Source organism: Gobius niger (assembly GCF_951799975.1).
Source record: "Gobius niger genome assembly, chromosome: 23".
In the NCBI taxonomy this organism is placed as follows: Eukaryota; Metazoa; Chordata; class Actinopteri; order Gobiiformes; family Gobiidae; genus Gobius; species Gobius niger.
In genome coordinates this window covers 2145553-2171639 of record NC_136874.1, presented here as the reverse complement: position 1 = coordinate 2171639, position 26087 = coordinate 2145553, and the positions used below count along the sequence as shown (strand labels likewise).

The 26087-nt window shown below is 50.0% G+C and overlaps 2 protein-coding genes and 1 long non-coding RNA gene across 3 annotated transcripts in view; 1 reads left to right on the top strand and 2 right to left on the bottom strand.

The window, feature by feature from the left end:
- Positions 1-26087, bottom strand: part of pudp (pseudouridine 5'-phosphatase) — a 312024-nt gene that overhangs the window by 176704 nt on the left and 109233 nt on the right. The window lies entirely within an intron of this gene.
- LOC306982236 overlaps positions 1-26087 on the top strand; it is a 173021-nt gene that overhangs the window by 60123 nt on the left and 86811 nt on the right. The window lies entirely within an intron of this gene.
- Positions 1-26087, bottom strand: part of nlgn4xa (neuroligin 4 X-linked a) — a 109692-nt gene that overhangs the window by 71900 nt on the left and 11705 nt on the right. The window contains exon 2 of the mRNA XM_079582012.1: positions 22572-23174. Coding sequence (XP_079438138.1) covers positions 22572-22995 — 424 coding nt within the window. The 5' untranslated portion in view covers positions 22996-23174. The remainder of the gene's footprint in view (positions 1-22571; positions 23175-26087) is intronic.

Sequence of the window (26087 nt, the reverse complement as noted above, 5' to 3'; positions counted from 1 at the left end):
TTTAGCCCTGCTTTAGTCCTGCTTTAGTCCTGCTTTAGTCCTGCTTTAGTCCTGCTTTAGTCCTGCTTTAGTCCTGCTTTAGCCCTGCTTTAGCCCTGCTTTAGTCCTGCTTTAGTCCTGCTTTAGTCCTGCTTTAGTCCTGCTTTAGCCCTGCTTTAGCCCTGCTTTAGCCCTGCTTTAGTCCTGCTTTAGTCCTGCTTTAGCCCTGCTTTAGCCCTGCTTTAGTCCCGCTCTAGTCCCGCTTTAGTCCCGCTTTAGTCCCGCTTTAGTCCCGCTTTAGTCCCGCTTTAGTCCTGCTTTAGTCCTGCTTTAGTCCTGCTTTAGCCCTGCTTTAGTCCTGCTTTAGTCCTGCTTTAGCCCTGCTTTAGTCCTGCTTTAGTCCTGCTTTAGTCCTGCTTTAGTCCTGCTTTAGTCCTGGTTTAGTCCTGCTTTAGTCCTGCTTTAGTCCTGCTTTAGTCCTGCTTTAGCCCTGCTTTAGTCCTGCTTTAGTCCTGCTTTAGCCCTGGTTAAGCCCTGCTTTAGTCCTGCTTTAGCCCTGGTTTAGCCCTGCTTTAGTCCTGGTTTAGTCCTGCTTTAGCCCTGGTTCAGCCCTGCTTTAGCCCTGGTTTAGCCCTGCTTTAGTCCTGGTTTAGCCCTGCTTTAGTCCTGCTTTAGTCCTGGTTTAGTCCTGCTTTAGCCCTGCTTTAGCCCTGCTTTAGTCCTGCTTTAGTCCTGCTTTAGCCCTGCTTTAGTCCTGCTTTAGTCCTGCTTTAGTCCTGCTCTAGCCCTGCTTTAGTCCTGCTTTAGTCCTGCTTTAGCCCTGCTTTAGCCCTGCTTTAGTCCTGCTTTAGTCCTGCTTTAGTCCTGGTTTAGTCCTGCTTTAGTCCTGCTCTAGCCCTGCTTTAGCCCTGCTTTAGTCCTGCTCTAGCCCTGCTTTAGTCCTGGTTTAGTCCTGCTTTAGTCCCGCTTTAGTCCTGCTTTAGTCCCGCTTTAGCCCTGCTTTAGTCCTGCTCCAGCCCTGCTTTAGTCCTGCTTTAGTCCTGCTTTAGTCCCGCTTTAGCCCTGCTTTAGTCCTGCTCCAGCCCTGCTTTAGTCCTGCTTTAGTCCTGCTCTAGCCCTGCTTTAGCCCTGCTTTAGTCCTGCTCTAGCCCTGCTTTAGTCCTGCTTTAGTCCTGCTCCAGCCCTGCTTTAGTCCTGCTTTAGTCCTGCTTTAGTCCCGCTTTAGTCCTGCTTTAGTCCTGCTTTAGTCCTGCTTTAGTCCTGCTTTAGTCCTGCTTTAGTCCCGCTTTAGTCCTGCTTTAGTCCTGCTTTAGTCCTGCTCCAGCCCTGCTTTAGTCCTGCTTTAGTCCTGCTTTAGTCCCGCTTTAGTCCTGCTTTAGGCCTGGGTTAGTCCTGCTCTAGCCCTGCTTTAGCCCTGCTTTAGTCCTGCTCTAGCCCTGCTTTAGTCCTGGTTTAGTCCTGCTTTAGTCCTGCTTTAGTCCTGCTCCAGCCCTGCTTTAGTCCTGCTTTAGTCCCGCTTTAGTCCCGCTTTAGTCCTGCTTTAGTCCTGCTTTAGTCCTGCTTTAGTCCTGCTTTAGTCCTGCTTTAGCCCTGCTTTAGTCCTGGCTCACTGTGACCCTGTCTCCAGGCATTAATCTGCCCCCGCTGCCTCTCCGTAAAGGGGGGCGCGGTCTAATTACTGGGCCCCTATTGAATTTCATATGGATTTTGCATCTGCTCCGCTCCGTGTTAATTCATAATCACCACCTCCAGCTCGTCTAATGGTGCGGCGCCGTCACCGGAGGAGCCTAAACACCGGGCTCGGAGCCGTCTAATTACTGGCTCGGATAATAAGGCATACATTAAGACCAGTCATTCACACAGAGGCACTTTACAGAGAGCAGAGGGAGGAGGAGAGGGAGGAGGAGAGACCAGGACTGGACCACAGGTGGATCTGAGGGAGGAGGAGAGACCAAAGACCAGACCGGGACTGGACCACAGGTGGATCTGAGGGAGGAGGAGAGACCAAAGACCAGACCAGGACTAGACCACAGGTGTATCTGAGGGAGGAGGAGAGACCAAAGACCAGACCAGGACTAGACCACAGGTGGATCTGAGGGAGGAGGAGAGACCAAAGACCAGACCGGGACTGGACCACAGGTGGATCTGAGGGAGGAGGAGAGACCAAAGACCAGACCGGGACTGGACCACAGGTGGATCTGAGGGAGGAGGAGAGACCAAAGACCAGACCGGGACTGGACCACAGGTGGATCTGAGGGAGGAGGAGAGACCAAAGACCAGACCAGGACTAGACCACAGGTGGATCTGAGGGAGGAGAGACCAAAGACCAGACCAGGACTGGACCACAGGTGGATCTGAGGGAGGAGGAGAGACCAAAGACCAGACCAGGACTCGACCACAGGTGGATCTGAGGGAGGAGGAGAGACCAAAGACCAGACCAGGACTAGACCACAGGTGGATCTGAGGGAGGAGGAGAGACCAAAGACCAGACCGGGACTGGACCACAGGTGGATCTGAGGCGGCACCGGAGTGTTTACAAGATCACGGTGTGAAAGAGTGGATCAGGGAGGGTGAAGAAAGGAAAGAGGGGAGAGAGGTGAGAGAGAGGAAAGGGGAGGGAGAGAAAGAGAAAGATGGGGAGAGACAAAGAGGAGAGGAAGAGGGAAAGACAGGCAGGAGTGGAGAGAGGGAAGAGAGGGAAGGGAGAGAAGGAGAAAGGGAGAGAGGAAAGGGGAGGGAGAGAAGGAGAGAGAGAAATGAAGAGGAGGGAGAGAAAAAGGAGAGAGAAAGATAGGAGAGGGGGAAGAGGGGGAGTGACAGGCAGGAGTAGAGAGAGAGAAGAGAGACAGAGAGAGAAAAGGAGAAGGAGGGGGAGATGGGGAATGAGAAAAGGGGAGGGAGAGGAGAGAGAAATGAAGAGAGGAAGGAGAGTCAGATGGGGAAGTGAGAAAAAAGGAGAGAGAGAAGAGACAGGGAGAGAGAGAAAGGGAGAGAGAGAAGAGACAGGGAGAGAGAGAAAGGGAGAGTGAAAAAGAGGTGAGAGAGGGGGGGAGATAGGAGAGACAGGCAGGGGTAGAGAGAGAGAAGGAGGAGAGGGAAGGGAGAGGAGAAAGAGGGAGATGGGGAAAGAGAAAAGCGGAGGGAGAGGAGAGAGAAATGAAGAGAGGAGGGAGAGTCAGATGGGGTGTGAGATAGAAAAGGAGAGAGAGAGAGAGAGAGATGGGGGAGAGAGGAGGTAAGGACAGGCAGGGGTAGAGAGAGGAAAGAGGAAAGGGGAGGGAGAGAAGGAGAGAGAGAAAGATAGGAGAGAGGGGAAGAGGGGGAGAGACAGGCAGGGGTAGAGAGAGAGAAGAGAGAGACGGAGAGAGAAAAGGAGAAGGAGAGGGGAGATGGGGAATGAGAAAAGGGGAGGGAGAAGAGACAGGGAGAGAAAGGATAGTGATAAAGAGGAAAGAGAGAGGGAAAGACAGGAAAGAGGGGGAGAACAGGGAGAGACATGCAGGGGTAGGGAAAGAGAAAAGGGGAGGGAGAGAAGGAGAGAGAGAAATGAAGAGAGGAGGGAGAGACAGATGGGGTGTGAGATAGAAAAGGAGAGGGAGAGACAGATGGGTGTGAGATAGAAAAGGAGAGGGAGAGACAGATGGGTGTGAGATAGAAAAGGAGAGGGAGGGACAGCAGGGAGAAAGGAGTGAAATAAAGGGGGAGAGAAAAAGAGTGAAAGAGACAGGGGCAGAGGGAGAAAGGAGGGAGAGAGAGTGAGGAGAATGGGACAATTAACCATTAAATTATGAAAAATTAAAAAGTCCAAACACATAAACATTGTATTTTTTTTAATTTGCAGCTGAATAAACTGAACTATTATTTACTCATTGATGATGTTTTTGAACCATTACATATGAATTTGCACAAAACATGAGAGAAAAGGAGAGAAAAGGAGAGAGGGGGAGAGAGTGAGAGAGAGGGGGAGAGAGTGAGAGAGAGGGGGAGAGAGAAGGAGAAAGGGAGAGAGAGGGAGAGAGTGTGAGATTGAGAGAAGGCAGTAAATCGATGGTCCATTAAAAGCAAAGGGCAGCTCCATCTGCTCTGAGCCGCCTCATGATTACATTTTACATCAACAATCCATTCAGCCACTTTCTGATCAGGGCCGGTTACTTCCAGCGCATAGTTCGGTATCCACGTGTAGCAGGAAAGGTGCCGAGAGGACGCTGTAGTCCAAATATGGTCATTTCCTTTGTGACGGCAGCGGCTAAAGGAAGTAAACACTGACATTTATACCATGGTTTGGGTGAATACTCCATTCTGATTGGCTGGACGGTGTCTGTTATAAAGTGATAATGTTTCCATAGTAACGATAAACAACTGAGCTGGAACTAGTTTCAGGTCAAACCGATTAAAAAGTGAACTAACTCCAGCCCAGGACTTACAGACATAAACAAAAAGGCCCCAAAGAACAGCTTCATTTGGCGGGACCCTGGTAATATGATGATGTCATCGGACCCAGAGGGGGGAGGAGCCAGTTTTTCCTATTAACAGCATTACACTGTCACAAGTCGTAGCTAAAAAGAAAATGTATGGATTATAAAATGATCACTAATATCAGTCACTGGGTCCATGATCTCACTCTCCTGTATATAATAGTATAAGCTTTTAGTGGACACCTCGTCATGCATTATCCTTTACGTGCGGCTCCTGAGCTGGAGTTATTTCATTTTTACACTGTTTAACCTGAAGCTAAAGCTAGCAACCTGTAGCTCAACTGGAAGCAGCTGCAGTGGAGTCGCTTTGGTCCCACGAGCTGAAACTTTTATGTTTGACTTTACTAATCCAGACAAATATGCTTTGCTGGGATCATTTTATCTAAGTCAGAAAATAATGAATAGTGTCTTGATGGTTTCAACAGAAATGAAAGCTCATATTTTATTAACGTTAGGCTAACCGAGCTGCTTCTCCTCTGCTTCACATTCAGCAAAGGTTTTGTGTGTCATGTGTGTTAATGCATTGCAATGGCGACGCCCACAGCAGAGTGATATCCCTGTGATTAAACTACCAGACTATGGCCCTGTCCACACAAAGTCAAGCTGACGACCAAATGCAAAGATATTTGATCAGTCCAGTGTATCGTCCATACGAGCCGGCGTTTTGGGCGTCTGTAAACCAACATTTTCCAAACCAGGTCCCAGAGGAAAGATCTGAAAACGCTGTTTACGCGGCGCCGTAAACGCAAGTTTGACTAAAACGATGACATCACAGCTCCAGAGTCTGTGATCCATAATCTACTGACCTTAGAATGAGTTTTCCTCATGGATCTATGATGGTTTGTCTCCGCCCCTCTTTGCTCCACAAGCCACAGGTGACGAGGAGAAAAACACGAGTCAGTCTGTGGTTTTGGACTGACAGGAAAAGTCACTGACAGGTTTTTCTGCTTTAAGAATAAACTCTCCTCCTCGTCTCTTCTGTAGATCCGAAATCCTTCAATCAGTTTCATTCCACAGAAGTTTACTGCACATGCGCCTCTACATCTTGTTCTATCATCTGTGTCAGCGTCACAGCGCCTCACACAGGCCTGGAGGATGAATCACACCGTTTTCACAGACCTGAGTCGACCCATGTGGACAAACACATTCACTGAGCTGCTTCAGGCTCACAAAGAAAGATTCTGAAAACATAAGCGTTTTGTCTTCATGTGGATAAAGCCTACGTGTGCGGTTATACCAAAATAATGCACACCCGTTAGCGCCCACCAGCCAATCAGAATCCAGCATTCTCCATGACATATGAGACACAGAGGTCATGTTCCGCCTCAGACTTTGTGCTTTGAACCTTCATCAGGTTTTCGTGTCTTTCGAAGCTTCCCTCTCCGCTGACGTCGCCTCCAGAGCGTGAGGACGATTCATCTGGAGAAAACCGCTACTGAAGCAACAAGTCCCTGTTTGCTTTGGTGAAATAATCACGGCTAATATCGTGTAAGGCGTCCCTCAGACAGCGGCTTGGATGCATCACGAGGCCAGACAAACGAACAGCTCTAAATGATTCTCCTCCGACGTGATAAAGACAAACTAGCAACACGGCCGTGCATATATTTCCCTTTGTGCAGCCCATTTAATCACACGCTTTTTACGGATAATAAGCTTGTTGTTTATACGGAGTTGAAAAATTCTGTTTACAGCGGGAACCCGGATTAATAATGAAAGATGTTTTTAAACATGGCACAAACGCCACGGGAAACAGAGGGAGGGAGAGGAGAGAGAGGAACAGCCGAGGAAGTGAGAGGAATAAATAGGTTTGTGTCTGCAGTGGAGCTGAGCGGAGACTGCAGCGAGCACCACAGGGTCACAAACTTTATACTTCACAAATATTCCTCCCGCCAGGTCTGGAGGGTTAGTTACACCTCAGATCCGCTTTGTAGTTCTTAGCTTCCAAATGAGCTCCGTTAAAGCAGAACTGCGTAACTTGTTTACCTTAATAAATCCTTTGAGTCCCTCTGGGGGTAATACAAGTGTTAAAGGGATGATTCTTTCATCGCCCCCTGGTGTCTCTGGCCAGAAAACCACAAGTGCAACTTTCAAAACACACTAATGGAATCACGAAGAAGAAGCTAACAGGCTAACGGGCAAAGCTAACTCCGGGCTAGCACCACTTAAACAGTATTTACAGCCAAGTTTGAGTGAAACAAATGATCCCTCTGTCCTTTGTCTTTATTGTCAGCGTTGTATTTACTCTCACGGACAAATAATGAGTAAAAAAACACATCATGCTACGACACCTGCAGTGGCGCTTATGGCCTCTAGGGGCACGAGTTACAGAATCACGACATGGCTAACCCTGCACCTTTCTGCGAAAATAAACACCACTGCAGTAGTATGTGGCTCTCCTTATACCTTTGTCCCACGAACTGACACTTTAATGTTTGACTTTAATCTAGTTAAATATGCTAAAGTACAGGGATCACTTTATGTTGGTCTGAAAATAATGAACCAGCAAATGTGAAGGGCCTCAGCAGAGGATCGTGATGGATCTGTGTCATCTATTCGTTTAGTGAATTTGATTTTCAGATGAACTATTTCTCTGTCTCGGCGCTGATTCCTCCTGTTTCACATGAACGCCTCACAAATCCTCAGAGAAACCCAGAGTTCACAGAGTTAGACTAAACCGACTGTTCAGCTAAACCGACTGACAACACGCTTTGTAGCAGCTCTTATCCAGACGCTCCATGTCTGGGTTTGTCGGCCCGAGTCAGAGGAACTAATCCAAGTTCAACCAGCGCCAAATAGACCTCAGGTCTAACCTGGACTAAACCAGGCCTAGATCAAGGTCTAACCAGGACTTAACCAGGCCTAGATCAAGGTCAAGTCAGGACTAAACCAGGCCTAGATCAAGATCAAATCAGGACTAAACCAGGCCTAGATCAAGGTCAAATCAAGACTAAACCAGGCCTAGATCAAGGTCGTCAGGACTAAACCAGGCCTAGATCAAGGTCAAATCAGGACTAAACTAGGCCTAGATCAAGGTCAAGTCAGGACTAAACCAGGCCTAGATCAAGGTCAAATCAGGACTAAACCAGGCCTAGATCAAGATCAAATCTGGACTAAACTAGGCCTAGATCAAGGTCAAGTCAGGACTAAACCAGGCCTAGATCAAGGTCAAATCAAGACTAAACCAGGCCTAGATCAAGGTCAAATCAAGACTAAACCAGGCCTAGATCAAGGACAAATCAGGACTAAACCAGGACTAGATCAAGGTCAAATCAAGACTAAACCAGGCCTAGATCAAGGTCAAATCAAGACTAAACCAGGCCTAGATCAAGGACAAATCAGGACTAAACCAGGCCTAGATCACATCAGGGCTAAATCAGGGTGAAGAATCGTCTGTAACTAAAATGGCCGACGACACTGAGGTTCACCTGCAGGAGAGCCACACTTTGAGCCGGACAGAACCAGAACCACAGTCTGTGTCCCGTCCACAGTCTGACACCGGCGTGAGATCAAAGCCTGGTCTCTGGACCAGGGGAGCCGGTCCTGTGAGCCGGTCCCTGCTCCTGTAGTTAAGACGTCTGTATCTGGACCAGGGGAGCTGGTCCTGTGAGCCGGTCCCTGCTCCTGTAGTAGAAGACGTCTGTACCTGGACCAGGGGAGCCGGTCCTGTGAGCCGCTCCCTGCTCCTGTAGTAGAAGACGTCTGTACCAGGACCAGGGGAGCCGGTCCTGTGAGCCGGTCCCTGCTCCTGTAGTAGAAGACGTCTGTATCTGGACCAGGGGAGCCGGTCCTGTGAGCCGGTCCCTGCTCCTGTAGTTAAGACGTCTGTATCTGGACCAGGGGAGCCGGTCCTGTGAGCCGGTCCCTGCTCCTGTAGTAGACGTCTGTATCTGGACCAGGGGAGCCGGTCCTGTGAGCCGGTCCCTGCTCCTGTAGTAGAAGACGTCTGTACCAGGACCAGGGGAGCTGGTCCTGTGAGCCGGTCCCTGCTCCTGTAGTAAAAGACGTCTGTATCTGGACCAGGGGAGCCGGTCCTGTGAGCCGGTCCCTGCTCCTGTAGTAGAAGACGTCTGTACCAGGACCAGGGGAGCCGGTCCTGTGAGCCGGTCCCTGCTCCTGTAGTTAAGACGTCTGTATCTGGACCAGGAGAGCCGGTCCTGTGAGCCGGTCCCTGCTCCTGTAGTTAAGACGTCTGTATCTGGACCAGGAGAGCCGGTCCTGTGAGCCGGTCCCTGCTCCTGTAGTTAAGACGTCTGTATCTGGACCAGGGGAGCCGGTCCTGTGAGCCGGTCCCTGCTCCTGTAGTAGACGTCTGTATCTGGACCAGGGGAGCCGGTCCTGTGAGCCGGTCCCTGCTCCTGTAGTTAAGACGTCTGTACCAGGACCAGGGGAGCCGGTCCTGTGAGCCGGTCCCTGCTCCTGTAGTTAAGACGTCTGTATCTGGACCAGGGGAGCCGGTCCTGTGAGCCGCTCCCTGCTCCTGTAGTAGAAGACGTCTGTATCTGGACCAGGGGAGCCGGTCCTGTGAGCCGCTCCCTGCTCCTGTAGTAGAAGTCTGTATCTGGACCAGGGGAGCCGGTCCTGTGAGCCGGTCCCTGCTCCTGTAGTAGAAGACGTCTGTATCTGGACCAGGGGAGCCGGTCCTGTGAGCCGCTCCCTGCTCCTGAAGTTAAGACGTCTGTATCTGGACCAGGGGAGCTGGTCCTGTGAGCCGGTCCCTGCTCCTGTAGTAGAAGTCTGTATCTGGACCAGGGGAGCCGGTCCTGTGAGCCGCTCCCTGCTCCTGTAGTAGAAGACGTCTGTATCTGGACCAGGGGAGCTGGTCCTGTGAGCCGGTCCCTGCTCCTGTAGTAGAAGTCTGTATCTGGACCAGGGGAGCCGGTCCTGTGAGCCGCTCCCTGCTCCTGTAGTGAAGACGTCTGTGGGGGAACAGCTGCTGTGAGCACGTTTGTGTGGGCAGAGCCGGAGCCGAGGCAGCGACTCAGACGCTTCAACAAAGAAAATAACTCCAAACTGGTCCGGATTTATGCGGCGACACGCGGAGACCAAAGCGCGGCTAAAAACGGAACGACGCCCACGAGCTTTCTGGAACGCAGCAGAACTCGGAGAAAACGAGAGTACGACGAAGACATGGAGAATATGTGCGCTTTGTGATTGAAGAAAAGACTCAAAGAAGATACTGATCAGGAAGAAAGCGACTTGAGAGCTCATTTTGGAAGTTTTCTCTTTCATGTCAGAGTAAAAACAGACCCAACTCCCCCTTTTTGTTTTATGACTCTCATTCATTCCCAAATACTGACATGTTTGGTATCCACGTGTAGCAGGAAAGGCTGTGACTGAGAAAACGCTGTAATCCAAATATGGTCATTTCCTTTGTGGGAGACAGCAGCGGATAAAGACACTTTAACAGCTCCTAGTGATGAGATTTACGGCTCTTTTCTGGGAGTCGAGTCTTTGGTTTCTTTTTAATCTAACAATTTAACAACACGAGCCAGAAAAGTCACAATATCTAAAACATGTTTCCATATAATCGAAAATTACAGTCGGACTGGAAAAACGCTTTGAAAAATGTGAATGAAATCTTGTGCCTTTTCTCTACCTCTGCTCTGGCTAATGGACGCTCCCTGGAGAACAAGGCGGTTTATATTAGTCTGCAAAGATCTTTCTAGAACAGAGTTTTTCAACCTTTGTTGAGCCATGGCACATTTTTTTCATTGAAATAATCACTAGGCACAAAATGTTCTCATCAAAGTGTCTTCAATAGGAACATATATAGTCTCACTCGCCACAACGCCTCAATGCATCACTAATTCTCTTGTCTCATTAAGTCCCTGATATGGAAGAGTATAATATGGTTACTCTGCCGATCACTACACGGCACAGACACTCGAAAACGGTACATTATTTGTGGATAATAATGCATTAGGACATTGTTGGAACATGTAGGGGGAAGAAAATACTAAATTTTAACATTTTTAAACTCCATATAGTCCCTTTAAGAGATGTTTGTCTAGTCAAGATGTGAAGTTTAATACACAATGCAATGCGGAGAAGTTACACATGACGCGAGTTCATGGTCAGCTCTGCCCGAGTCAGCTTTAGCATCACCTTTATAAGGTGAGCACCAAAGACAGAGCAGCAGGACAGGGCTCATACACAACAAAGGGAAGCCCAGAAGCACATAGACATGGTAATACAGTTGGAGATGTCAATGCAGGCATGTTGGGGAGATGGGCCATTTGGGCCCTATTGTCTCGAAGTGTGAGGGTCTCGTCTGGAGCACAGGAAGAAACCGGTCTGGTGACCCTGCAGGGAGCCAGGCCACATGGAGCCAACTTGGTTACCGGCCTTAACTTTAACCAAACTTGTCACAACAGGTCCCAGAGTGGAAAGATCTCAAAATGCCGTCTACGCGGCGCCGTTGTTACGTCGTCTCCGCAACTTTGACTAAAACGATGACATCACAGCTCCAGAGTGGTGTCTGTGATCCATTATCTACTGACCTTATAATGAGTTTTACTCATGGATCTATGGTTTGACTCCGCTCCTCTTTGCTCCACTGCCGTCCACAAGCCACAGGTGACAAGTAGAAAAACACAGTCTGTGTGTTTGGACTGACAGGAAAAGTCACTGACAGGTTTTTTGGCTTTAGTCCCGTCACGTCTGAAGAATAAACTCTCCTCCTCGTCTCTTCTGTAGATCCTAAATCCTTAAATCAGTTTAATTTTCACTGTTTACATTCCACATAAGTTTACTGCACATGCGCCTCTACATCTTGTTCTATCATCTGTGTCAGCGTCACAGCGCCTCACACAGGCCTGGAGGATGAATCACACCGAAGTCGACCCATGTGGACAAACACATTTACTGAGCTGCTTCAGGCTCACAGAGAAAGATTCTGAAAAGCGTTTTGTCTTGGTGTGGATAAAGCCTCAGACTCCTTCCTCATCACCCACACCTGTGCTTTTCACATGGACAACACACAGTCATCAACCATGTGACCCGCGGCAGGTGTGAAAGCTCCTCAAGCCTTTTTTTTACAGTGTCGAAGCTTCACACACAGGATTAAACACGACACAAAATCAGCCTTAAAAACCCATATAAGTCGACCTCTAATAAAAAGCCTGATTTTTACATGAAGAAGCTCTGATCTCTACATTTGATTCTCCCCCGTTCAGCAGCTGAGCTCACCTCCAGACTCCCAGGCTGACCCGGGACTCGGCGCTCACGCAGCAGCAGCAGCCGTGATATGGCCGTGTCGAGGAGCCGCCGCGGGTCCATTTTTCCGACAGACTGAGTTCATAAGTGCTCTGTCACACTCCGCTCTCCCACATCCCGACCACACCGAGGGCAACAGCTGAGCAGCCCCGCCCGGGACACGAGCGAGGAGGAGGAGGGGAGCGTGTTTGCAGAGCTCTGAGCCACACGGCGAGAAGCTTCTACGAGACCAGACCAGGCCAGATCTCCTCCAGCTTCAGACGCTCCAGCTCGATGTTCTGACACCTGTGTGCGGAGCTCAGACGACTCCCGTTTAAGAGGTTCAGCTTCCACCACATGCCTGATCTTTGATGACCCAGCAGGCGGCCATGTTCTCTCATTAAGCAGCTCCTCATACGGACTCTTCCAGGGTCAATGTCAACTTTATTTCTCTCGCACATTTACAAAGCGAAAAGCCCAAAGTGAGAAAAGAGATTTAAAGTTCTCCAGTGACTCCAAAGCCGGGGCCCGCTCCCTCTGCTCACATCAAGGAGCAACTGAGAAGAGGACCGACTATAGTTCAATCAAATAAAAGGGAGCAGGCCATTAACACACTGAGTGCCAACAATCCAGACCATTTTTCATGATATTTGTAGCACTGCAGTGTATTCTGTGTTATAGTTATGGAGACAGGCTGTGGCTCGTTTGAAAGGTCAGACTCTGAGCTCTCTGTAGGTGGAAACTGTTTAATTCTACGCGTCTCGGTTCCTGAGAAATCTAAGCTAAACAGAGGCCAAGTTTGATCAAAATCTCTGATTTTTTTCTAGATTCGGAGATAGTGTTTTATGAAACACTCTCCTTTCTGAATAACTCCTCTCTCCTCCTCATCCTCTCCCCCATCCTCTCTCCTCTCTCCTCCTCTCTCCTCCCCATCCTCTCTCCTCTCTCTCCTCCCCATCCTCTCCCCCATCCTCTCCCCCATCCTCTCTCCTCTCCATCCTCTCTCCTCTCTCCTCCTCTCTCCTCCCCATCCTCTCCCCCATCCTCTCCCCCATCCTCTCTCCTCTCTCTCCTCCCCATCCTCTCTCCTCCCCATCCTCTCTCCTCTCTCTCCTCCCCATCCTCTCCCCCCATCCTCTCTCCTCTCCATCCTCTCTCTCCTCTCTCTCCTCTCTCTCCTCCTCTCTCCTCCTCTCGCACTAACGTTATGTGAAGAGGCAAATAGACTGAATTCAGGACTGGAAGCCAGTGCGGTGCCAGCAACGGTGCAGAGGTTTATTTTTTACTTTTTTTTTGCAGAATCCTGCACCAGTCTATAGAGTAAATTACTGAAACTTGGCATCGAAACATTTTGTTTTTCAAGCTTTTCGGTCGGTACCAAGCAGGGACCAAAATTAGCGCGAGGGAGTCAAGTTTAGAGAGTTTAATCACTCAAAAACAAAGCTCTCCTTCGAACACCGGCTCCACCAGGACCCACTGGAGATGATCGCGGTGGTGTGACTCTGAGCTCTTTCCAAAGCAGGAAACAGGAACTCGCATCACTTGTGGTTCCGCCATGACACCGACCGAGCCTAAAACTGTGGCTGAAATCTCCAGATATTTTCCCCGACTCGACTTCGACTAAACGCGTGTGAACTTCAGAGACTCGTATGTGATTTAAATCCTCCGCTAAAGGACCAGGTCTGAGCTTTATCCACACGGCAGAACAAAGGACCCACAAAAGTTCAATCAAATAAAAGGGAGCCGCCCATTAACACATTGAGTGCCAACAATCCAGACCATTTTTCATGGTATTTGTAGCACTACGGTGTATTCTGTGTTTTAGCTGTGGACACAGGCTGTGGCTCGTCTGAAAGCTGAGACTCTGATCTCTCTGTAGGTGGAAACAGTTTCATTCTACGTGTCTCATTCCTGAGAAATCTAAGCTAAACAGAGGCTAGTTTGGATCAAAAGATAATTAGTATTTCATGAAACATTCTCCTTTCTGATTAACTCCTCTCCTCTCTCCTCCTCTCTCCTCCTCTGTCTCCTCCTCTCTCCACACGGCAGAACAAACAGCGACTCCCACACTGTCTTTAAACGTGTTTGATACAATCACACAGATGTAACGTCTGGATTAGCCTCGCTTTTCTTCATATTTCCAAATCCATTCAGCTGCATTTCTCCCATACATCCTCCTCCCCATCTGCGGAACAAATCAATGATCTTTGTTATGTTTGGAGCTGCAGTGAGTCCAGACCCCCCCCCCCCCCCCCTCCCTCCCCTCTCCCTCGCCCCCCTCCCTCCCTCCTCTCCCTGTTTACTGCTTCGATCGCGTCTGTGCGAAACCGATCGATCGCAGCTAACTCCAAAACTGGCTTCAAGCTGCAGAAATAATAAACTTATGGACGTTTCATGCGGGAGATGTGGACGGAGGGGGGAGTTTTGTCAGAGGGAGAGGTGGACGGAGGGGGGAGTTTTATCAGAGGGAGATGTGGACGGAGGGGGAGTTTTATCAGGGGGAGAGGTGGACGGAGGGGGAGTTTTATCAGGGGGAGAGGTGGACGGAGGGGGAGTTTTGTCAGAGGGAGAGGTGGACGGAGGGGGGAGTTTTATCAGAGGGAGAGGTGGACGGAGGGGGAGTTTTGTCAGAGGGAGAGGTGGACGGAGGGGGGAGTTTTATCAGAGGGAGAGGTGGACGGAGGGGGGAGTTTTGTCAGAGGGAGAGGTGGACGGAGGGGGGAGTTTTATCAGAGGGAGAGGTGGACGGAGGGGGGAGTTTGATCAGAGGGAGAGGTGGACGGAGGGAGGAGTTTTATCAGAGGGAGAGGTGGACGGAGGGGGGAGTTTTATCAGAGGGAGGGGTGGACGGAGGGGGGAGTTTTATCAGAGGGAGAGGTGGACGGAGGGGGGAGTTTTATCAGGAGGGGGGAGTTTTATCAGAGGGAGAGGTGGACGGAGGGGGGAGTTTTATCAGGAGGGGGGAGTTTTATCAGAGGGAGAGGTGGACAGAGGGGGGAGTTTTATCAGAGGGAGAGGTGGACAGAGGGGGGAGTTTTATCAGAGGGAGAGGTGGACGGAGGGGGGAGTTTTATCAGGGGGAGAGGTGGACGGAGGGGGGAGTTTTATCAGAGGGAGAGGTGGACGGAGGGGGGAGTTTTATCAGAGGGAGAGGTGGACGGAGGGGGGAGTTTTATCAGAGGGAGAGGTGGACGGAGGGGGGAGTTTTATCAGAGGGAGAGGTGGACGGAGGGGGGAGTTTTATCAGAGGGAGAGGTGGACGGAGGGGGGAGTTTTGTCAGAGGGAGAGGTGGACGGAGGGGGGAGTTTTATTCGAGGGAGAGGTGGACGGAGGGGGGAGTTTTATCAGAGGGAGAGGTGGACGGAGGGGGGAGTTTTATCAGAGGGAGAGGTGGACGGAGGGGGGAGTTTTATCAGAGGGAGAGGTGGACGGAGGGGGGAGTTTTATCAGAGGGAGAGGTGGACGGAGGGGGGAGTTTTAGAGGGAGAGGTGGACGGAGGGGGAGTTTTATCAGAGGGAGAGGTGGACGGAGGGGGGAGTTTTATCAGAGGGAGAGGTGGACGGAGGGGGGAGTTTTATCAGAGGGAGAGGTGGACGGAGGGGGGAGTTTTATCAGAGGGAGAGGTGGACGGAGGGGGGAGTTTTGTCAGAGGGAGAGGTGGACGGAAGGGGGAGTTTTATCAGAGGGAGAGGTGGACGGAGGGGGGAGTTTTGTCAGAGGGAGAGGTGGACGGAGGGGGGAGTTTATCAGAGGGAGAGGTGGACGGAGGGGGGAGTTTTATCAGAGGGAGAGGTGGACGGAGGGGGGAGTTTTATCAGAGGGAGATGTGGACGGAGGGGGGAGTTTTGTTAGAGGGAGAGGTGGACGGAGGGGGGAGTTTTATCAGAGGGAGAGGTGGACGGAGGGGGGAGTTTTATCAGAGGGAGAGGTGGACGGAGGGGGGAGTTTTGTCAGAGGGAGAGGTGGACGGAGGGGGGAGTTTTGTCAGAGGGAGAGGTGGACGGAGGGGGGAGTTTTGTCAGAGGGAGAGGTGGACGGAGGGGGGAGTTTTATCAGAGGGAGAGGTGGACGGAGGGGGGAGTTTTATCAGAGGGAGAGGTGGACGGAGGGGGGAGTTTTAACAGAGGGAGAGGTGGACGGAGGGGGGAGTTTTATCAGAGGGAGAGGTGGACAGAGGGGGGAGTTTTATCAGAGGGAGAGGTGGACGGAGGGGGGAGTTTTATCAGAGGGAGAGGTGGACGGAGGGGGGAGTTTTATCAGAGGGAGAGGTGGACAGAGGGGGGAGTTTTATCAGAGGGAGAGGTGGACGGAGGGGGGAGTTTTATCAGAGGGAGAGGTGGACGGAGGGGGGAGTTTTATCAGAGGGAGAGGTGGACGGAGGGGGGAGTTTTATCAGAGGGAGAGGTGGACGGAGGGGGGAGTTTTGTCAGGGGGAGAGGTGGACGGAGGGGGGAGTTTTATCAGAGGGAGAGGTGGACAGAGGGGGGAGTTTTATCAGAGGGAGAGGTGGACAGAGGGGGGAGTTTTATCAGAGGGAGAGGTGGACGGAGGGGGGAGTTTTATCAGAGGGAGAGGTGGACGGAGGGGGGAGTTTTATCAGAGGGAGAGGTGGACGGAGGGGGGAGTTTTATCAGAGGGAGAGGTGGACGGAGGGGGGAGTTTTATCAGGGGGAGAGGTGGACGGAGGGGGGAGTTTTATCAGAGGGAGAGGTGGACGGAGGGGGGAGTTTTGTCAGAGGGAGAGGTGGACGGAGGGGGGAGTTTTATCAGGGGGAGAGGTGGACGGAGGGGGGAGTTTTATCAGGGGGAGAGGTGGACGGAGGGGGGAGTTTTATCAGGGGGAGAGGTGGACGGAGGGGGGAGTTTTATCAGAGGGAGAGGTGGACGGAGGGGGGAGTTTTGTCAGAGGGAGAGGTGGACGGAGGGGGGAGTTTTGTCAGAGGGAGAGGTGGACGGAGGGGGAGTTTTATCAGAGGGAGAGGTGGACGGAGGGGGGAGTTTTATCAGAGGGAGAGGTGGACGGAGGGGGGAGTTTTATCAGGGGGAGAGGTGGACGGAGGGGGGAGTTTTATCAGGGGGAGAGGTGGACGGAGGGGGGAGTTTTATCAGAGGGAGAGGTGGACGGAGGGGGGAGTTTTGTCAGAGGGAGAGGTGGACGGAGGGGGGAGTTTTATCAGGGGGAGAGGTGGACGGAGGGGGGAGTTTTATCAGAGGGAGAGGTGGACGGAGGGGGGAGTTTTATCAGAGGGAGAGGTGGACGGAGGGGGGAGTTTTATCAGAGGGAGAGGTGGACGGAGGGGGGAGTTTTATCAGAGGGAGATGTGGACGGAGGGGGGAGTTTTATCAGAGGGAGAGGTGGACGGAGGGGGGAGTTTTATCAGAGGGAGAGGTGGACGGAGGGGGGAGTTTTATCAGAGGGAGAGGTGGACGGAGGGGGGAGTTTTATCAGAGGGAGAGGTGGACGGAGGGGGGAGTTTTATCAGAGGGAGAGGTGGACGGAGGGGGGAGTTTTATCAGAGGGAGAGGTGGACGGAGGGGGGACTTTTATCAGGGGGAGAGGTGGACGGAGGGGGGAGTTTTATCAGAGGGAGAGGTGGACGGAGGGGGGAGTTTTATCAGAGGGAGAGGTGGACGGAGGGGGGAGTTTTATCAGGGGGAGAGGTGGACGGAGGGGGGAGTTTTATCAGAGGGAGAGGTGGACGGAGGGGGGAGTTTTAGAGGGAGAGGTGGACGGAGGGGGGAGTTTTGTCAGAGGGAGAGGTGGACGGAGGGGGAGTTTTATCAGAGGGAGAGGTGGACGGAGGGGGGAGTTTTATCAGAGGGAGAGGTGGACGGAGGGGGGAGTTTTAGAGGGAGAGGTGGACGGAGGGGGGAGTTTTGTCAGAGGGAGAGGTGGACGGAGGGGGGAGTTTTATCAGGGGGAGAGGTGGACGGAGGGGGGAGTTTTATCAGAGGGAGAGGTGGACGGAGGGGGGAGTTTTAGAGGGAGAGGTGGACGGAGGGGGGAGTTTTGTCAGAGGGAGAGGTGGACGGAGGGGGAGTTTTATCAGAGGGAGAGGTGGACGGAGGGGGAGTTTTATCAGAGGGAGAGGTGGACGGAGGGGGAGTTTTATCAGAGGGAGAGGTGGACGGAGGGGGGAGTTTTATCAGAGGGAGAGGTGGACGGAGGGGGAGTTTTATCAGAGGGAGAGGTGGACGGAGGGGGGAGTTTTATCAGAGGGAGAGGTGGACGGAGGGGGGAGTTTTGTCAGAGGGAGAGGTGGACGGAGGGGGGAGTTTTATCAGGGGGAGAGGTGGACGGAGGGGGGAGTTTTATCAGGGGGAGAGGTGGACGGAGGGGGGAGTTTTATCAGGGGGAGAGGTGGACGGAGGGGGGAGTTTTATCAGAGGGAGAGGTGGACGGAGGGGGGAGTTTTGTCAGAGGGAGAGGTGGACGGAGGGGGGAGTTTTGTCAGAGGGAGAGGTGGACGGAGGGGGAGTTTTATCAGAGGGAGAGGTGGACGGAGGGGGGAGTTTTATCAGAGGGAGAGGTGGACGGAGGGGGGAGTTTTATCAGGGGGAGAGGTGGACGGAGGGGGGAGTTTTATCAGGGGGAGAGGTGGACGGAGGGGGGAGTTTTATCAGAGGGAGAGGTGGACGGAGGGGGGAGTTTTGTCAGAGGGAGAGGTGGACGGAGGGGGGAGTTTTATCAGGGGGAGAGGTGGACGGAGGGGGGAGTTTTATCAGAGGGAGAGGTGGACGGAGGGGGGAGTTTTATCAGGGGGAGAGGTGGACGGAGGGGGGAGTTTTGTCAGAGGGAGAGGTGGACGGAGGGGGAGTTTTATCAGAGGGAGAGGTGGACGGAGGGGGGAGTTTTATCAGAGGGAGAGGTGGACGGAGGGGGGAGTTTTGTCAGAGGGAAATCGCTACGACTGCGGTGATTTAGGCCGGGCGGAGCAGGTCCAGGAGGCGCAACAACCAGGGAGGGTAAGCCTGTTATTTTATGTTTCCATATAAAGGCGCTTTATTCATAAAAATGGCCGGAATTTCCAGTGACAAGGGTTAAACTCTTAACAGGAAGGAAGGAAGGAAGGAAGGAAGAAGGGAAGAAAGACTGGAAGAAGGAAGGAAGGAAGGAAGGAAGACTGGAAGGAAAGATGGGAAGAAGGAAGAAACAAAGAAGGGAAGAAAGACTGGAAGAAGGAAGGAAGGAAGAAGGAAGGAAAGATGGGAAGAAGGAAGGAAGAATGGAAGGAAGGAAGGAAGGAAGAATGGAAGAAGGAAGGAAGGAAGAAAGATGGGAAGAAGGAAGGAAGGAAGAAAGATGGGAAGAAGGAAGGAAGGAAGAAAGATGGGAAGAAGGAAGGAAGGAAGGAAGGAAGGAAGGAAGAATGGAAGAAGGAAGGAAGGAAGGAAGGAAGAATGGAAGAAGGAAGGAAGGAAGAAAGGAAGGAAGGAAGAATGGAAGAAGGAAGGAAGGAAGGAAGGAAGGAAGGAAGGCAAACAACATTACACAAGGTCTGATAATAAATGAGTGAGGAAGCTTGTTGAGTGATGATATATCGGTCATGCATATCGGTATCGGCCTTAGAAAACCCTGTAGAAAACATGACTTCATGAATTGCAGCAAAAGCAAAATAGAAAGCACTTTGTCTCACTTCCTCATGAAGCCTCTGAAGCCTCGCTGTGACAGGAGAAGCTCCATCACTCTCAGCCTTATCCTTTCACATTAAAAGCGTCGTCAGAGGCGACTCTTCAGACCTTTCACATTAAAAGCCTCTTTACAGATGACATGTTCAGATGAGAGCGATGTTCCCACTGGGGCCGAGCGGCAATTAAAACACAAACGTCCATCAGCCGAGCGTTAGGAGCGAGCGGGAGATGAAACACACGGAGAAGCAGGGAATTAACAAAGACTGTCTGACTCACGACTTTTCATTTTACCACCATCAACTTCTTACCTTTAATGTGAAAAACCCTCAGTGTTTCAAGTTACTTTTACATTGTAATATCTTCTGTACTTTACATGGTGGAGTTTGTACATCAAACAAACTACGTAAACTCACTTGTAACTCCAGTAACTTCAATTATAATCAATAATATATTCCCGTATTTTGTTACAGAAAAAAGTCATATATTTTTGAAACTCGTTCTGTTTGTAATACTTTTCCCTCAACACTGAATGTTTCTCAGCTCCTAAGGCCGAGACTGAGACTTTCAGTTCCAGAGATATGGGCAAAAACCCAAATATTGGCTCGTTTTCTCAGTCGGTCGATACATTATTCAGATCGGCAATTCTGACCTTTTTATTTGATGATGATGATGATGATGAATAATCTTTATTCGGACTATAAACAAAACATAAAAACACAAACTCATACGAACTCAAAATACAACCTGCCATGATTGTGGCAGTTGTGAGCTCAGTTTCAGACGTGCAACTCAATACATTTACATCTTAGTACAAACAATTTTGTTTTACCTTTTGCACATTTTAAATTAGGCATTTTAAAAAATGTCAATATGAAATCCTAAAATGACAGAAAACTTCCTGACATGTCATTAATCTACATCAGGGGTGGGCAACGTCAGGCCCGGGGGCCAAATCCGGCCCTCCAGCTCAGAACCTCTGGCCCTGGAGATGATTTTGACAAACATTATTACACAAATCAGAAAGTACTTTTAACATTAGAGTTAAATGGGAGAATAAAAGGTAGAAATACTGTCAATGCACCCACTTAGGTCATATATTATTAACAACACTGGCATTTGAAGGAAGTGCACTGGGAAAAGAATAATATGACATAAATCTACTTGAATTAACAGATTAAATCTAAGGTTTGGTAGATTTGGTCTGGTCGAGATAAAACCTTAGTATTTATTCTCTTAATTCAGATAAGTTTGTCTGACTTCAACTGGGTTTTATTCTTGTTCCGTTGGCGCTTTAGCATTTGTATCTTGGATTAGTTTAAACCGACTCAAATTCAACATAGAAGAACATTTATTCAAGCAATTTTAAGTAATTTATCTAATTTAAGATGGTGATGTTTCCAGTGTTGTGCTTTACTTTGGGCGAATAATCAGCGGCTTCGGCCCTCGGTCTGTTTACAATAAAGAAAATCAGCCTCAGCCAAGAAAACTTGCCTCCCCCTGATCTACAGCATAAGATATATATACATATATACACATAAATATACATGTATAAAGTTCCCCTGTTCCCCCTCAGTGTCAGGCCTACACCTGGACTGTCTCTGGTCCGGGCCGGCCTCACTGCGTCTGTTTTTAGCCGGTCCCGTCACACCTCTGCTCCGCTTTGCTCTGACGATGCTTTCAGGGGTCAGAGGTCGCCCACCAGAGCCCTGTTAAAACCAGCGCGGCGGCGGCGGCGGCTCGGGGGCAGCGGGTCAGCGGCGCCGCCGGATCTGTGACGGGAGGCGCTCGGTGCATTAGGGCCATTATCTGTGAGGGGGGGGGCGGCGCTAACGCTAACGCCACAGCGGAGGATAAAGCTCTCAACAAAGTCCAGGAGAGCCGTTAGCAAACAACAGGCTAACAACAAATCCAACAACATGGAGGCTTGTCCAGCTTGTCCATTTCCACTTTAGTTTGTGAAAGTGTTTTTAAATGTTAGAGCCAGACAGGTATTGCTTCAGTATCAGATTCCGGTCATTATTTTCTGATAGAGGAGCTCTGAGAAAAATAATGAGCGCTGCCACTGGCCAGGGGCGGACTGGGACTGAAGAACAGCCCTGGACTCGGACCAGCCGGGCCCAAATCAGCGTAATTGTGACACTTCCACAAATACATATTTTAACCTCTTACCCCCCGCCTTAACCAAATGCATTCTGTCCTCTTTTGGCTGTGTAGCACCTCATTTGAAAGCTAAGACCCACAAAACTGACCTTTTTCCTCGCGCTGTTGCTGTGTTGTGTCACCTTTTGTATGTTTTTTATTATTTTTTCTATCATTTTTTGTTGGGTTTTTTTGTCCGTGCTTTTCTAATGCTTTCATCCTCTTTTTCTCGTTATTTTGATGCTTTTCTTCTTAGCTATTAGATTTGGGTAAAGCTCGGTTGAGGCGGGACCGGTGGCCCTCGAGCCAGTGGCTCCTCTGTGCTCTTCCAGAATGGACATGTGGCCAGTCCGCCCCTGCCAATGACAACAGAGGTGGTGCTTCTAACACAGGTCTTTCATATCAGTGTTAGAGACACTGACTCTGTCCTCATCACTGAGAGAAGTCGGGGAATCGCTCGTGAAGTTAACAAGAGTCTGACTTTCAACTTACTCAGAGATTCACCATCATTTCTCCTGTGCACCTTTAACACAGCAGCTAGGCTAGCTACTAGCCTTGCTGCTGCTAGCCTAGTCAAACCTTTGGGCATTCATAAAAGTGGATGAAGTTGATGTTGTGTGTGTTCAATTGCAAACGGCCGAATAATAAATGGGATAATGTAAAGAACGCTGGTCATTATCGGGAAAATAAGTCTATGTAACTATAACAACTTAGCATGTTGCAGCATGTTATGGCTTTTTACTCATTAATTGTCCGTGAGAGTAAATCCTACGCTGACAGAAAAGACAAAGGGACAGAGGGATATTGTTCATCCAGTTACACAATGGAGATCATTTGTTTCACTCAAACTTGGCTGTAAATACTGTTTAAGCGGCGCTAGCCCACAGTTAGCTTTGCCCGTTAGCCTGTTAGCTTCTTCTTCGTGATTCCATTAGTGTGTATTGAAAGTTGCAATTGTGGTTTTCTGGCCAGAGACACCAGGGGGCGATGAAAGACCCCCCAATCATCCCTTTAACACTTGTATTACCCCCAGAGGGACTAAGGCAAGGATTTATTAAGGTAAACACGTTACACAGTTCTGCTTTAAACCAGGCCACACATCCGCAGATCTCAGTTTCAGCATGAGAGGAATGAGAGGATCCACACTCACCGTCCTCCGTGGGCACGTACACGTTGAGGTACAGGCAGTCCTCGCTCTGCTCCTGCACGTACTGCACCACCGTATCCAGGTTGGCGGTGAACCAGACGGGCATCATGTCGTTCAGCAAAAAGCGGTCCTCCAGAAACTGCGGGCACACGGGCGCGAACTGCGTGGCGTTGCGGATCCCGGGCCAGGACATGGGCGGCTCGGGCGGCTGGAAGCGGCGCTCCCCGATGGGGGGCAGCGCGTACGGGACGCCCAGGTACTGCTCCACGGGGCCCAGGATCTCGTTGGGCAGCGTGATCTTCGTGCCCTTGAGCTTCCCGTAGTTGGTGGTGACGACCGGCTGCGCGCGGACGCCGTGGGCCAGCGCCAGGACGCACAGCGGGACGAGGAGGAGGCCGGGCCACGACGGGGCCTCGGGGGTGCGCATGGCGCCGCCGAAAAGAAACAAGAAAAAAGGAAAAAAGAAGCGGTATTCCCAAAAGTTAGGAGTCAGATCCAGGTTTGAGGACGGTGCGGAGGCTCCCCATGACGAGAAGGTCAGCGGGTCAATCCCAAACGCAGAGGTGTCCGGGCCGAGGAGGGAGGGCCATCGGGCGGGGCGGCGTCCTGCGAGGCGGAGAGGAAACCGTTAGACAAGAAACAGCCACAATCTGTTTATAAAGAGGTGAATAGGCAAAAAAAATAAACATAGAGATATCAATTTGAAACTTCTGCTGTGGATCAATGACACAGATATGAGAAGAAAATGTGTTGCAAGGTTTCTGTCATTTCATGTTTTCCTTCAGTAAAGCACTTTATAAATACAAAATGGCGGCAAAATCTGAATAACGGATTGTTCCAGGTTGTGGGATTTGAAGTTTGTTGAATAATATAGTTGTTATAATGAAAAAAGAGCCCCCACAGCTGCAGCACAGAGGAGGCGTCACAAGAGGAGCTACAGGAAACAAGGAGGGGACAAACAAGGAGGTATCCGGGCAAGCTAACACACGCAGCTAAGCCACACTTCATGTATTTTATCCAAAGTCCATGCCTCTCAGCTACGACGTCAGCTGCATAATGTTGGCCTTTTAGCTTCAGTAAAAGCTGTTTTAAAGGCAAAATGCAAAGAGAAACCACGCAGTGTTCTGCATGTCGGTGCTTCAGAGAGAGCCAGGCTGCGCTCACAGTTTATGTCACTCCAACTACACATTTACAACAAACTACGGTTAAAGAATTGTCCGTGGTAAGAGACTAAAGCATCACAAATTCATTCAGGTGAAAGTTCATTTTACAAACGAACTCAGAAAGGAGCGCTTTGTCATCATATCCAGGAGACGTCTGTCGATTTCAACCAGAATCTCAGGCTTCGGTTTTCCCGTGCGAATGCGCCACATCAAAAGCAGACATCGGGGGGTAATTGTTTTATTATATGGGGTCCCCAGATAGTGCTTATCCCATGCGAATAGGGCTTTAGAGAGTAAAAACATTCTTAAGGGGAGACACTGCAGACAGGATTTGGGGCGATTTAGTCTCTTAACATATAAACCTTCGCCTCGAAACAAAAAAAACAAACCCTAAACTCACATTGGTGCCTCAGTGTCTCCACTTGACTCGCTCCTCCAGGCTTCAAACTCTCCAGCCTTGGACTGAACAAGATTTTTTCAGAGGGATTTTTAAATATTTTATTCCCAGTCTGATTTATTGAGCCCCTCATCGAACCCCCACCTTAACGTGGTGGAGGGTTTGAGCCCGGATGATCCTGGAGCTCTGTTGTCGGGGCTTCATGCCCCTGTAGGGTCTCCCAGGGCAAACAGGTCCTACAGGTGACGGGTCAGAAGCTCCTTATGAGAGACCGACAGGCCCAGTTAATCATGAGGCCGTCCTTCTGTGGACCCACCACCTGCAGGGGGCGCCATAGGGGCTGGTGCAGTGGGATCCCACGACCCGGAAACGGACAAGTGGAAGAAAATGGAGGATGATTTATTGAGCTTTGAACTTCAAAAAACAAGGTGTAATTTAAAAAAAACAATCAGATTTTCCACTACTTAACAGCTTATTTAAAGACTAAGTCAGTCTGAAAAAGTCTTTGTATCTAAAACATCACAAAATAAACCATACATTTAACATTTAAACCATCCATTATTCAGATTTTGTCACTTGTGGCCATTTTTAATCATAAAAGACCCTACTTTTATATGAAAACATGAAATGACAGAAAACGTGCCACACATTTCTTCCTCATATGTGAGTCATTGATCCACAGCAGAAGACTCACATTGATATCATTACATTTAAATAAAATCCCTATTGTATCCTCATAAAGTAAAGCATTCAGCGCCACACAGAGAACTGAGACGTGATGAAAGCAGGAACAGTCGTTATCTGATCGTGTTCCTTCAAAAGAAACTAAACCTGGTCCAGAACCGGCTTCTTAATCCAGACGTGTTTGATTCTCTGCGACGGGGGTTTAGTCGCGTCGTTCCGCCCCCGCATTAAACGATCCGAGCGGAGCTGTTTAAGCGCCCACGCGGCGAGACACGAGCCGCCGCCGCCACTGCCCTCCACTCCGCAGACGACGGGAAGTTACTGCAGGACCGGGAAAAGCAGGGGGCTCTTAGTGCTTCTTTATGTTCCCTAAAGCGAGCGTCTCATTTATTTATCTGACAGGGACAAAACAAGTTTGTATCGGAGGCAGAACGAGGCTCCAGACCCTCGGGCCGCTCGCACTTCATTAAAATCCCATTTCCACCTTTTCTTAAAACCCCTCGTGCCGTTTGCAGATGGTTCAGCTCTGTTTCCGACAGGTTTTAAACTCAGAGATGGTTCCATTGACTTTCCTGGTTAAATAAAGGTCAAATCAACTGTTTGGAAACCGACAGAAAAGGGCTTAAACATGACTGTCTGCGACTGCATCAACATGTCACATCTCTGTATGTATTTGAACTGAACTGACCACTAAAAACATCCTTTACTCAGGTTTAAAGTGATAGTCTGTCACTTTAAACAGGCAGACAATCACTTTAAACACTACAGAACAACTACAGAACACCCGCATTCTGAACTGCAAGGACCTGACATTAATCCAGTGTTTCCTTTTGAACATTCTGTCCTGCTCTCCTCATTTCTGGTCCAAAAGGGAGGAATGTGATTGTTTACTTTCACTCTATCTCTCCTCACTTTGCAAAATTACAATCACTTTAATTCATGTTTTAAACTTAAAGGGGGGTATTATGCAAAATGGACTTTTTCAAGCTTTACATCATGTTATTCTGTCACTCCCTCATTAAAAACATGGCTGAAGTGTTGCCTTGGCACATTCACGTATTTCTGAGTAATCTGTAAAAACTCTGATGGCGGCCATTTTAGGGATAGGTTTGCCTGAGTCCTCCTAGGAACGCCCCCACCTCCTGGAGACGCCTCCGAACCACTGCTCCTCAGCAGAACCCCCTCCCCACTGATGCCACAGACAGCATGTGGAGGGGGCGTGTCTAAAGGCTCAGAGGTTCTTAAAGAGACAGAGGCCTATTTCAAGACATTCAC